The 13,548-nt window shown below is 42.0% G+C and overlaps 6 protein-coding genes across 6 annotated transcripts; 2 read left to right on the forward strand and 4 right to left on the reverse strand. All coding sequences in view use genetic code 12, as the record gives it.

Moving 5' to 3' along the window:
• Positions 1 to 1,116: 1,116 nt before the first annotated feature.
• Positions 1,117 to 1,446, reverse strand: FOB63_005045 (uncharacterized protein; the record flags this gene model as incomplete). Its single annotated transcript, XM_066102453.1, has 1 exon — positions 1,117 to 1,446. The coding sequence occupies one exon, from the start codon at positions 1,444 to 1,446 to the stop codon at positions 1,117 to 1,119; it is 330 nt and encodes a 109-aa protein (XP_065958218.1).
• Positions 1,447 to 2,652: 1,206 nt separating this feature from the next.
• FOB63_005046 (M48 family metallopeptidase) lies at positions 2,653 to 4,048 on the reverse strand (the record flags this gene model as incomplete). The annotated part of the gene is made up of 2 exons (XM_066102454.1): positions 2,653 to 3,990; positions 4,034 to 4,048. The coding sequence occupies 2 exons, from the start codon at positions 4,046 to 4,048 to the stop codon at positions 2,653 to 2,655; spliced, it is 1,353 nt and encodes a 450-aa protein (XP_065958219.1).
• Positions 4,049 to 5,326: 1,278 nt separating this feature from the next.
• Positions 5,327 to 8,050, reverse strand: FOB63_005047 (OPT family small oligopeptide transporter; the record flags this gene model as incomplete). Its single annotated transcript, XM_002617268.2, has 1 exon — positions 5,327 to 8,050. One exon carries the CDS (start codon positions 8,048 to 8,050, stop codon positions 5,327 to 5,329), a length of 2,724 nt encoding a protein of 907 aa, XP_002617314.2.
• Positions 8,051 to 10,818: 2,768 nt separating this feature from the next.
• Positions 10,819 to 11,793, forward strand: FOB63_005048 (uncharacterized protein; the record flags this gene model as incomplete). Its single annotated transcript, XM_002617267.2, has 1 exon — positions 10,819 to 11,793. One exon carries the CDS (start codon positions 10,819 to 10,821, stop codon positions 11,791 to 11,793), a length of 975 nt encoding a protein of 324 aa, XP_002617313.2.
• Positions 11,794 to 12,038: 245 nt separating this feature from the next.
• On the forward strand, positions 12,039 to 12,302 carry FOB63_005049 (uncharacterized protein; the record flags this gene model as incomplete). The annotated part of the gene is made up of 1 exon (XM_002617266.1): positions 12,039 to 12,302. One exon carries the CDS (start codon positions 12,039 to 12,041, stop codon positions 12,300 to 12,302), a length of 264 nt encoding a protein of 87 aa, XP_002617312.1.
• Positions 12,303 to 12,716: 414 nt separating this feature from the next.
• Positions 12,717 to 13,313, reverse strand: FOB63_005050 (uncharacterized protein; the record flags this gene model as incomplete). The annotated part of the gene is made up of 1 exon (XM_002617265.2): positions 12,717 to 13,313. One exon carries the CDS (start codon positions 13,311 to 13,313, stop codon positions 12,717 to 12,719), a length of 597 nt encoding a protein of 198 aa, XP_002617311.1.
• Positions 13,314 to 13,548: the final 235 nt, after the last annotated feature.

The following is a 13,548-nucleotide window of genomic DNA, read 5'->3' on the forward strand; positions in this document are numbered from 1 at the left end:
CAAGCCACAGTTTGATAAGTGTAGGTTCGGGCGATACTCTACAAGAGACTGCTTTCAATGAGATTTATGTACTGTTCATCAAACATTCTTGCGTTGTAACCACAATAGTACAGTTTTTTTATCTGACTTATTCTGTTGATTTTCGTATCTCCTCAAGGCGGTCTTTTTCGGCGTCTTTGCGCGGCAATTTCATGATGCATATGCGGTAGTATACGAGGATGCGATGTAAACAAGACTTATTGCCAATATGGGGACTTCTGTTAAGTTTTCTTCTTTCGGAACTTGATAATAATGAAGAGTGAAAGTGATGATGTTTTCCACTACTAAATATTTTAGGTTATTTCGAATGTAAAGAATCACTTGCCAGGGAAAATTGTGTTTTCCCATTCCGCTGCTGTACTACAGGAGCGCATGGAGGGTAGCATAAGAGGTTTGTCGTAACTAGAAACTCGTTTGTTTGCCAGGCTAGTGATATGACAGAAACTTCGATTGAACATATTGTACAATTAGAGAAACAAAGTCCACACTTCAATCACATAGGGCCAATTGCTTATAATCGTGACTCAAAATTACGAGCCCATGTGGAAAAAGCTACTTTAGTCTCAGTATAGGAGAAGATTTAATGTTTGCGTAAGCATAAAAAACTTGGATGTGTAAAGTCAGCAAAAGCCTCATGTTCCATTCTGCAGTACCTCATGTACATCTAAGACGTTTCCCGAATCCGAGATGTGACTACATTTTCCTTTTATCATTCTTTGTGGGTTGATAGTCTAGAAAGAATGACTTTCTTCTTTAATTTTCCAGTAGAGAGACTTATTACTTTGTTATTTTTCGATAAAAGGTAATCTTCTTTTGCATGCGCGTCTGTATGTCACAGATGTTTGCATACTTCATGCCGCATCATGCGCTTGTCTATTGGCTGGTTTTACTGCAGTTTATCTTATCTTATGTTCAAAGAATAAAACTCATCTGTGTATTTTGTGCTGGAAATATTTCGAGGGGCCTCTTAATATGTGTATTTCAACTTAGCATCTAAATCTAAGAATGATCCTAGTGTTCTTAGAACGACCGACAGGATCTGCACAAAGAACGATGAGTTTCCAAACTATCGGCACATCACAACAAGACACTCATCCCTAACATTAAGAAAACCAACAATGCCTTGACATTAAGCTTAGGTCCTGCGCTTTTGTATGCCATTTTGCCTACGACTTCAACAAAAAGCATATCGTACGCACATTCGTATCCCTGACCGTCTTCCAACTTGTAACTAGCATTATTGCAAGCCACAAAGGTAGAGCCGTGCGATTTGGTATAAGGCATCACTTGGATGTATAATGTGCCATTGTGATCACAAAGAGAGGATTGATTAGTGCCCAATTTGAATTTAACATCTGGGTGACCTCCACAGCTAGCGATTTGTGTATATGAGTAAGGATAAGACATGCTTTTTTCTTACGACTTATTTTGGGATTTTTATAGTGTGACCCTATCAGCCAGCCTCATATACATGCGGCGAAAAGTGACGCATGCGCAATACCCGCCTGTGCATATGTGGGCGCGGAAAAATCCATGACTCGAATCATCGTCTATCGCTATCTTATCACAGATTGCCTTCCCATTATTTTGTGGATCTGTATTATTTGTCAATTCAAGATCCACTGAAGTCTATTTTGTCTGTGGTTGCGAGTCTTGACTAGTTTGTAAGTTGATAGGTCGGGTTCTCAAAACTAAAGATCGCCTTTATCGAATGTGAAACCACAGCCATGATTCTCGTAAGAGACTGCGCTTTTCGGAAGAGGCGTGACGACGCAAGAGCTTTAAAATACTAACTGAGGATATGCGTGATGCAATTTCGATATTAAGTGAGAAAATTAATCGAAACACAGAAGCTCTTCGTGGAATGCTGTATGCGATATTTTCTTCTCCTTTAGTAGCATTTACCTCTTATTTCTGGACAGTAAGGTTCTACTTTTTATGCTTCTGAATAAAAGTAGCATCCAATTATCTTGTGTTGAGGAGAGATGGGTGAATTTATGGGAGATAGTAGTACAAAGTCTAGTGGTTCCTGGCTTTAACCATAAGAGTTAGCGTATAATAAGGTGGGTACGAGAACACTTCGAAAGGGACTAAGAAAACTAAAGAAAAGTCTTCTTGGTTATGGCAGACGTTTCATCAGGTATCGCTTCTTTTGCATATATGCTTATCTGGCTTATCTGGCTTATCGTTCGACAGAGCAAATTGAAAAGCTGGGGTCACTTGTCTTGGGGAGTTTTCGGGTGTTTATAACCGTCTGATAAGTATATTTGTCGAACTTACTGCATGTCAAGTATTAAGTTTTATATTTCTCTCTGTTTAGCCCGGTCTATACGTAATGTATATCCATTGTTTCAAAGTGAGAATATCGTCCCAGTTAAGACACATCATCATGCTCAACGCAACACAATCGAGTAAATCTATCTCAAATACTACTAGGATGGGCAATTTCCTTGAAGGCAATGATTTCTATTAGCTACTAGAGCTTGACTGAGTAGGTTATCTATTACTTGGCACATATGGCTACAATAATAACAGTGGTACATAGTCTGGTACATAGTTGAAGGTAAATGCTGTAGCTAGGAAAAAATTGACAATATTCTGATGAATACAGTCTCATATATTCACTTGCGGTTGTTCAGCCTTCTCCTTTGAAATATATCCAAGTGCGTTCAATCTCTCGACCAAAGTAGGATGGTTTTGTCTGTAGGCTGAGTATAACCAGTCAATGCGAAAGGATGACAAATCTTCAACTTCAAGTTTGATAAGAGCAGATGCCAAATCTTCACTGTATCCTTGTGCCTTCGCAAAATTGTCAGCCTGGTATTCATTCTTCCTGCTCACTAACTTAGTGGCAAATTCGACAGCACAGTCGACTGGGGCACTAACATAAGAGAATAAAACAAAGGCAATCATCGGAGGGTAGTCATGGAAAAAGCCAAAGGAATGGAAGAAGGATTTGTTTTCGATAAAAGCACGATACAAAACACAAGTCAACGTAACGGATGCTTGGTTAGAGAGAAGAAGCTGATAAACATGGTTCAACTTCCAGTGACCAATTTCATGAGCTAAAACCGCGATTATCTCTTTCGTGGTACTGTGGTCAATCAAGGTGTCAAAGAGCACAATTTGCTGACTCCAAGGCAAGCCACTGAAGAATGCATTTGAATGTCCTGATCTGGAGGAACCGTCGATGACATATACACCAGAGAGAGGAAACCCGTTTTTCGTGGCCAATTTTTCAATTTCTGTCTTCAATTCACCATCCTCTATTGGAGTTAGTTTGTAAAAGAGAGGTAATATCAAGTTAGGCATGATCGTCATGAGGATGAGCTGCAAAAGAAGCGTAAAAGCACAGGCATAAGAGATGAAGGACGTTCCAAAATGATCAATGATCTTCAAAAAGCCGTATACAGCTGGACCTCCCAACACAAGCAGAACTAAAGCCAGCTTAATGGTATCCGATACCCAAAGCTTTACAGTTGACTTATTGAAACCGAACTTCTCCTCCAACACAAAATCATTATAGTAGGAGAAAGGAAGCAGTTCGAAATTTCCGATAACAGATGTTAACACAAACAAAACCAAAGACTGGCTGATGAGCCCAGAACCGAAAAAGCGGCCAATAACAGAGACTTGTGATAACGAGGACAACAAAGAACCCGACCACGACCAGAGCTTCTGATACAAATCAAACTTGATATAAGCCAAGTCTTTGACCAAATTGAAAGTGGATTTTACAAAGTCGAAGGAGCTCTTTGCTCTGGAGTATTCTTGGGACTTGTCGAAGGTTTCCTTTGTAATTTCATTTTTGATCAGGGCCGGGGGTTCTGTCTTGCATTGCTCTTTGTATTGTCTGTAGCTGACATATGTCTCAAATGAATACTTTCCTATCAAAAGTGTAGTGACGATGGACCTCCAGTGGTATGCCGGATTGTCAAAGGCAGATATGATCTGATGGTTAGTAAGACACAAGTATATTGCACTGGGAACATACGTTTCCAAAAGCCATATTGGAGATTGAAAGTGAGAAAAAAATAGTCCAGACGTCCCAGAAACCTCTTTATATAGTGGAGTATTGCCACACAAAGTAGACGCATTGCCATCGAAGGCGCCAATCAGTGTTTGACGTGAACATGCACAGGAAAGCCACACGTACCGTATCGGGGACGTTTGTGCAGTACTCGCATGAGAAGATAAGGTGGAATTGTTTACACATTGCCACTTTAATGAAGGCTTAAGCCTAATGTACGATTCAATGAGGAAGTTGAACGTTTTTGTGACATATTGATCTTCTATGGCCCAAAGAAACTTTATATATATGGAACTGAAAGAACGACAGAGATATAATGACAGATGCATACATGAACAATTGCGATTTGGTGGTTGAACATTGCATCGAACAAGCTTGAGAAAGTAAGTGCTTCAAGGATAGGGTTATAATACAAAATATTTGGAGAGCACCCAATACAAATAAATTTGTATTGGCAAAACTTCCTGGTGTCCTCATCAGAAAGTGACTTCTGCACTTGCCATTGTGCAGGTTGGCTTTCGAATGGGTGAATATAGCCGGGCCATTCTCAGATTCCCTATTCGGTGCATAATCTTACGGCTATTGTCATTGGTGGAGAGTTCTCTTTTTCCGGCGTTTAGTGATATTTTGCCGTTGGGTAACCTTCTACTTAAATGTATACTATGTTAAGGAAGCTACAGACTAAGAAAGAACTTGCTCTATGCTTTTTCGTTTTTATTTACGATCCATATCAATGTTTATTGTTACGATATGAGGAAGAAAAAGGTAAGATTAAGCGTGTATAATTCTCTCGAACAATTGTGACTAGTAGCACTTACAAGACTAAGGCTTCAGTATTTGCGTCGTACATAACAGCTCATAAAAGTTTGGCTATAATATTTCTCTTCCCTTGAAATTTTGTGAGAGAGCATCGAAGTGATGTCAAGGGCTACTGAACAAAAATTCGCTAACTTTAACCCTCAATCATCATTCTTCTGTGGAAATTGTCATTCGCTGCAACTTTTGTTGCTTCCAACAGAGTTCACAGATACTGAAAAATAGTCAAGGACATAAAGTGGCCCGATAGAACTCCATAGTGCCTCTCAGGTCGAGAATATCCTTGTAACTAGATTTTAAGGGAGCTCTGACCGTGATCCAGAACTGGTTTAGAAAGAATTCGACTAAGTGATTGTACTGTTAAGTTCTGGAGATTGAAATTAGATTCGTAGTCTAAAAGCGAAGCTGATTGTACATATTATTATTAATCGACTAAAGACATTATGGCAAATCACCAAATCTTGGACCAAAGTAACCCTCTGGAGCAGAGATAGTGGCATTCAATCTTGCTGGGCCTAAACCATCGAGTCCCTCATACATCACATTGTTACCCCACCAGCTGATAGATTTGTCATGGTATTGCACGGCGAAGAAAATAATGATGGCACCAAAGGCGACACCGGCTTGCAAACCTCCACTGAGAACATAGTTGTACTTGGACCACCATGCGAAGTATCTCTTTCTGATAAGGTACATGAAGAAGAAACTGGTGATAAGACCTGGGGTGTAGTAACTCAAGTTGTATGGAGCGTAAATCAAGAAACCACCGATAATCAAAACAGGCTGGAAGAACTTGACGTACTTGTTGTTTCTCCAGTAGATCTTGACAAGAGCACATGGGAAAGCGAGCAAGAAACCAATCAAGAAACACCATTGCAAAATTGGGTAAAGACCGTTGAAAACCTTCTTTGGACCAATGACACCCCACAACACAGAAGCAGAGAAGAATGTTCTTGACGCAGGACATTTGAACTTTTGGGGTTGCAATGGAGAACAATAGTCCTTGATAGTGCTGAAGGCCAAGTTCAAAGTTCCTAAACCGACGAATGTGGAAAGCAAAACGGAGATCATTTGGACTCTAAACAAAGCTCTTGGGGGAATTCTCATGTAGTGGCCCATCTTCTGGTCAGAAATATAGTTCTGGGCTTGACCATCAATGTTGTAACCCAAAGCTTTGATGAAGTTCAATGCGAGACCGTTACCTGGAATAGCGTAACCAACAATCAATTCAACCAAAACGTTAAGACCAAACGAGAAACCAGTAGTAGCGTACACAAGACTCAATGGGATCAAGAAAACAAAGTTGATTGCAAGGGCAAAGAAGATACCCCAAACCGGTGTTTCTGCTGGATAAGCCTTGACACAGATAATCGCAAGCACAACACTGATGACAAGGACAATTGCAAAGCACCATTCTGGAACTTCCTTGTATCTGCGCATAGATCTGGAAAATGGGTCGGTAAAGCCATCAAAAGTCGATGCTTTGAAATTGGTGAAAATCTTCTTGAAAGTAGTAAAAGAGTGCCTAAGTTGAGCAAAGTTAGTAATACCAACATAAACAATTGTAAATGGATAAATGGCAAAGAAAGCACCGTAAGACACCAAGTTAGCTGCAGTGTAGAATGGTGGGCCATATTGCTGGTATTTTTCGTTGTCAAAAGTCTTCTTTTCATTCAAGATTTCGCTGATAGCGTATGAGTCGCCAGTATTTGTGAACAAAGCATTGCTGTTGATTGGCAAGTATCCAGTCCATTTGTAGTTCGAGTACCAGACACCAACGATGCAGAAGAATGCAATGATAGAACCAATGTACTGGTTAGCTTGGGAGAAGAAAGGCACAACCAAAGGAGAATTGTAACTGATGACGTTCCAGTCGAAAGTTGTAATCGGGTTCAATCCCAAACCACTGACGGAACCCGTAATAGCGGCCAAGTTAAAACTCTCTGGTTTGATCCAAGTCATCCAGTTGAAAGTAGACAATGCTTGGAAAAGGTAGTCAGGAATCCAAAAGTAGAGGAAAGAAGCCGCACAGGTGATGAAATAGAAGCTGTATCTCGAAATGGTCCAGCCATTGATGTTGGCTTTCTTTTCTGGTTGCATCAAGGCCTTGTTCAAGGCCAAAGTTGGCATAATACTTGGCCAAAGAGCGGTTGTTGGGTAGACAAGGAATTTTCTCATGACACCAGCGAAACCGAAACCCATGAACTGAGTGGAAACAGCCAACAAGAATTGGTAACCGAAGTCCATCCACTTGGTGTCATACCAGGTCTTGATTTTCTGCACTGTGATGTTGTAAGCAACGTAAATGTTACCACCAGAAACCGAGTAGAAAAGAGTAGCCAACAATTGTTCTTTGTGAGTCCAAGGGCCAGGGTTCAAATCCACGGTTAAGCCAAAGAGGTTGAATTTGTACGCTGGCAAAATGTATTGCATAGCAATACCGGTTGGGTAGATGAAAAGTTGAGCCACAGCTGAGTCAAAGGAAATGGAAGGTTGTCTGTCCATAAAGTACTGGTTGATGAAAGCACCGATGATGGTCCAGATTATACCAACAATGTAAGCACGCAAAGTTTCACACGCAATATCTGGATCATCGAATGGGTCACTAACAGCACGCACTTCAGGGTATGGAGACCAGTAGGCAATAATTCCCGCTTCCGTTCTTACTTGCATGGCCCAGTCAATTCCTTCGAATTTTTGGTATTCCAAAGACGACGAAGTGTCGGCAACTGCAGCGCTCTCTTCCATGAATTCGGTCTTTTCGGCCAAAGCATCGTCAAGATTTTTTGTAGGAGCAGCAACAGCCTGGCTCTCGGAGGAATTAACCAAACGCTCAATCAAGTCATAGTCTTCGTTGGGAATGTTCACATCACCAAAGTGTTCCTTGAGGTACTCCTTGAGAATTTCAAGAGCCTCGTCCACTTGCAATGCTTGGATCTTCTCCAACATAAACGTGATGGTAACAGGTAAGTCGTCATACGAAGTCAAGTTGTCCCAACCAAGACGGCTCATAACATAATGTTTTTGGTCAGTGGTAAACTCAGCAGCAACTTCATTGAGCGAAAGTGGGTGGGAGGTGACCGCATGCAAATTGACCTCATGGTCCTTTGGGTCGGCACGGTTCCCAGCACTGGTAATACTGGTAAGATCAGGCTTCTCGGACATTATTTGAAAGTAGATCCAGAGTCAGCAACACAAGTAGTCCTGGTGAGAAGATGAAGAGAGGAAGTTGGATCCAATGGCTCCGACGATGCTTTATATATGCTTATTACCTTGATAAGCACTGGCCGAAAGGAAATCTATGGCTCATGCGGCTTCGTCGCCTTGATTCGCGTGCATGCATGCATTTCTTATCAGTTCCAAGTAGTATCTTCGCAGCATACATTTTTGTAATCGGACATTCATAACGCTACATCCCTACTTCACACATTGTTCAAATTCTCTCGTTTTCGATGTCTTTTCTGTATGATTAGTGCTTTGTTTTTGGCAAGCTCGTCTGTCGCTGCTACGAAATGTGGTGATCTGGTTTGTGGCATCGAGCCAGGGGATTCAAGCCACAGTATTTTATCCCAACCGGATTCGTCGATGCCAGATGGCCGTATGGCTTTTCTAAAGTGACATGCACCTATATGCCAAGATTGAGGTACGTTGTGTGCAGTTTGCAGAAGTGCCATTTGATTTATGCACTTGCGCGCGTATCCGTAGGCTCTTCACGCTTATCATCCAGTTATTTTCAGACGGCTATTTGTTTGAGACATTTTATTCGCCAATTGCTTAGAGACTCTTTCGTTTTCTGGCTTGCGTCAAGATGCATCAAAGGAGTTTATTGTTAGCGCGGACCCCTTTCTTACTTCGCGGAGTTTACAAGTGTCAGAATGTACAGAGGTGAATTGTGGCTGCCATGGAACGCAATTTGCAGATAACAATGTGACTGCGCGTGACGAGACACTTGATATGCTCTTGTGTGCAGGTCCGGTCTCTGTAAAGAGAAGCCCGGCGCTACTTAATGCAGATATTAAGCCTAACCTGCAGCCGCGTATCGTCTACGCAGAACATTGACCAGCGTACGTCTGCCTTGTCTTCAGGTGACACTATCCTCGAATACTTGGCATCTGGCTCGCCGCGTCTTGGCCTGGCATATTCAATTTGGTATTTGCAACTGAAACACACACGTTATCAGCGAAAAAAGATGGACTTGGCAGAGCCGTTCAATAGAATTTCTTGGTGCATGTTTTGGTAGTGCTCCTGTCAATTATATACATGTTTGGTCTTCCTCGGCTATCGTTGATGGTTCTAGCTGGCTCACCAAAAGAGGACAAAGCCTTACCTTTCGTAAGAATGTCAGAGTCATGGCGGTTGGGATGATGTAGTAAAACTCTTCTATGGAATCGGATGAGAAAGCATCTGAGTTTGTTTTTGTGGATGATTGGTGTGTCTGATTACTTGCAAAATGCCTCATTTGTCAGGAAGATACATTGGTTTGAATTCATCTCTGCTTTCATATTTTATGACTTTATTTAATCAGTTCAGTATTTGATATTGGTTGCTTCTTTTCTTTGAAGGTTTATTGCATTCTTTATGTATACATTTTAGCATATGTAAAACGGGGTGTCCTCTAATCAAGTTGACATTATCATTAATTAAATTATCTTTATTCTTTATTGTAAGTACTTGATTTACTATCTCTAATGAAGCACTTTTTGATTATACATTTAGCATATCCAAATTAGCAAATCCTTCTGTTTTTGGTTCTGCCTTCATTAAACTAGTAGCTAAGTATACCGTTGCAGTGTTCCTGTTTAGCTCAAAGCAATTGCTACTTTAGGTTCCTTAAGGGCCTTTAACTTATTCTGAGAGGTTCCCAATTTGCTAGATGAGACTTATGCCCGACCGACGATCATACTTAACGCAAAAAAAAATACTAACCACCAATCTTAGAATTGTTTAAGCATCTTTTGGAGTGATGCTTCATAACTCCAGTAGAAAAGTGCTTAAATAATTGATCTTAGACTGAATCTACTCTCCTTGGAGTCGCTGGCTTGTACTGTTTCAAAGTGGGTCAACATTATAGTATCTGCAACTGTCATGTGCATTGCATTTGATGCGTATGTATGCACGATTGAGGGTGGGCCACGCGGCTTCACGGCTCTTATCGTGATTGGTGTGTTGAAATCGCGCGTCGCCTAAAAAACGACATCGAAGTTTATTGTAACCGCATGATTAAGATAAAGGATGGTCGAAGCTTTCTGGTCCGTATTTATCCACCCATAGAATTAGCAAATGCATTGCGTCTTTCGCCATGAGTTATGATCCGCAGCTCTAAAGCTAGATACTGTATAGACAAGGTTTATGGTGCATTTTTGAACGGATCGTTTTAAGTGCTAGTTCAATCGGTGCAACTGGAGCCGGATTTTCTTGGGCGTTTTTCCAGTCAAGGCACTCTGCGTACGTTGCTCTTGTCAAATTAAGCGCACGTACATTCTAAGACAAGGAGTACCACTTGAGAAGTAGGATCCGGGGTACCGTAGATAACCCACTGAACTCAAATAGGACAATTAATGATGTGCGAAGAAGCAATTGCAGCTGCATTCATTGGTCCTGGTGAATACAAAGTGCGTATATAGTAAGGTCTGCTTTTCTGCACAATAGTGCACTTTTGATGTTGTTTCCCCGCAAAATATTTTTTTAAAATACAAAACAGATTATTCACTAACGAACGTTAGAAATTTCGCCCATGTCATTTGCATATCTATGATGTATACAAGTCTAGTGGATACGGTGGAGTAGTATTCAGATGACATGAAAACACCAGAACCTCCCCACTATCTAACTCGCGCTAACTAAGTAACGGTATTTCCTAATCTCCACTGGTACATTGCTTTCTGCTTTTCTCTACTTTCACTATCCATCGTCGTATCTGGCTATCATATACTATGTTAAAGACACTTTCTCGGCACAGATTTGTCGCATTGCGGTCCCGACGACAACTATCTTTGAGAATAGCCATGCCTTTCGGATATTTCTTGCCAGCAGCCGGATCTGCCCGTGAATATTACAATCTTCCGTTTCTAAGTCACCTGAGAAGCCTAACGTCGACGGCAAGACGGTTCAATGAAGAGAAAAACAGTCATGAAGAGAAAAACAGCGATGCAGCGATTTCAGAGACACATGCGGCTGATCAAGAAAAGGGCAACAATACAGAAGATGTTGCTCCGGCGGATGATTTTCTCACGACGATATTCGATAGTATGGAGCCTTACATCGACACCTATGAAGTCTACAAGCAGCTCACGCGAGCAGGGTTCACGGCGGAGCAGAGTAACGAGATTATTGATTTGTTGGTGTATCAGCTCAACACCAAACTCTCCAAACTCTCAACGAAATACTCACAGATTTACGAGTTGGAGAACGAGCAGTACTTGTTCGAAAGTGCCCAGCAAGAGTTGCGGGTTGACATCACCAGAAACCGAGAGCAACATATCAACGATGCCGTCACGAAAATTAATGCTCTCGAAACAGACTACGAGGTGATTAGTGACGAGCTCAACAACCACTTTATACAAATGAAAAACGATGTACAGGTGGCCATCAACGACCAGAAGTCGGACAACACATTGAAAAGCAAGAAAATCATGCTTCGCATCCAGGAAACAAACCACAAAATTACCACAGAACTCAACATGGCCATGCGATCTGAAATCGAGAGTTTGCGCTGGCACTTGTCTCGCTGGGGTTTGATTGCCATCATGGCTTCTGTATGTGCATCGTCCGTCACGATCTATGTGTACCGGATCAAAAAGGAACGGGCGAACTCGGCCAACAACGAGTTCGTTCCGCTTGTCATATATGAGCCCAGTGAGTTTGACGAGGATGACTATCATGCCGATCTAGATCCCAATGCTATATAAACGTTGGAGGTCCAAGAAGACAAGACAATGAGACAAGGGCGCTTTACATAGAGACTACTACGTATATTCGAATGAATACTGGAAGCTCGTCAGGTTGACACAAGTAGAAGAGTCCTTTTTTAAGCGAGAAATGGAAGATTGCCAGGAAAGCAGATGTACTGTAAGTAGTGTGTGGTCACATGACCTTGTCTGGTCCTATCATTTGTGAGAGCAAGTAAAAAGCTTCATAAGCACCTTCTTTTCTCATGTCCAAACCAGAATCGTGCGACGAGAACGCATGCAAGCCATTTGCTTGCGCCATTCAAGATTGCTTGATTGAAAACGGATACAACGAGTCCAAATGCACAAAGGCCATAGACAACTTGTACAAGTGTTGCAAGCAGTTTTACGAGGAAAACGGGCCCGACGCAGCCAGTGTGTGCTGCCCGAAATTCAATCTTTTGCAGCTCAAGTTGAAGCAGCGGCTGTTGGGGAAAATCGACGCCGAGCTCATACAATCAAGAAAATAGCTACAGACAAGAAATGTAAGTTGAGAGCCGCGTAGCCATTCATAGAAATGGCTCGACATAAAGGCCGGAAAAACTCGTTCATCTAAGGCTTACCCGAGCACGAAGAACCACACAGTGGCATAGATTGCATGTGGAAGAAGTCATGCAAACCGTGACTCTAATGGGCGCCTATAAAGACATTGTATAGAGAGGAAAATCTTTTGCTTGGAGGAAATGCGAAGACATATATACAGTGGGTGTTGTGCGGGTAACTCGCACATTGAGGTCTAGAAAGACCAACACGACATATGTAGGCAGAGAAGAGACATATGCCTATTTTGAAGGCTATAGCTTTCAGCCGAATAGATTGCTTGTAGGCCCTTTTTTGTCAATGTTACGGCAAACGGGAATTTAGGGCTATTTTTTTTTTGAGCCCTATGGGTTCTTGTCGTATTCCCTATAGTTGGGCAAGTACTTGTTCAATGGCGAAGAATCTTCTAGCCACATGGCCAGACCGGTCAAGTTCTGGACGGAGTTGTTGATTTTCACGTGTTTTTCAAACTCCAGAATCACCTGGCTGATTTCTGCCGGCTCCACGCCCATGTCTGCTAGTTGCTTGCGTAAAAGGGCAATGTGGAGCGCCATCTTGAAGCAACGTTTTGATATTTCTAGCCGCTCATTCAACATCTGGAGGTCCTGCTGCTTTCTGGCATTGAGAAAGTTCTGCTGCTGGAGCTGGATCGTCTTCAAGTTGATTGCTGTGGTTTCCGCGTTTAGCTTCTCTAGCTTGACTCGGTTCGAGTAGTTGTCGACAGCAAGGTATGCCAATGTGAACATTGCAATCACAGACGAAAGGTCTCGCAACGAGCGAGTCAGCGGTTGGTGTTCCTGGCTGTACTCTGAGTCGGATGGTTCTAATGGAACATCTTGTGTCTCAGATGGTTTCTTCTGTCCGTATGGCGGTGGAAAAGACGAAGGGTTACTGAAATGGGAAGGTGGTACTTGAAGAGCACGTGCAAAGCGGCGGAGCATTGGTTGGAGTAGTAATGGGAAAGAAATGCTGGGGAAACCTGCAAGTAATTTGTAAGCGCAATAGTAAATGCGCGATCAGAAAGGTGTATAAAGTGGAGGTGATATTGGAACAGAGAATTAGTGGATCAAGGAGACTCGGGTTGAAAAAAGGTCAGTAAAGGCAAAAATGGATGGACGATTGAACTCATCGCATATGTAATGAGAGTAGAGAAATACGGTGCATAAGAAGCGATAG

This window comes from Clavispora lusitaniae (genome assembly GCF_014636115.1).
Source record: "Clavispora lusitaniae strain FDAARGOS_655 chromosome Unknown tig00002663_pilon, whole genome shotgun sequence".
NCBI classification, from domain to species: domain Eukaryota; kingdom Fungi; phylum Ascomycota; class Pichiomycetes; order Serinales; family Metschnikowiaceae; genus Clavispora; species Clavispora lusitaniae.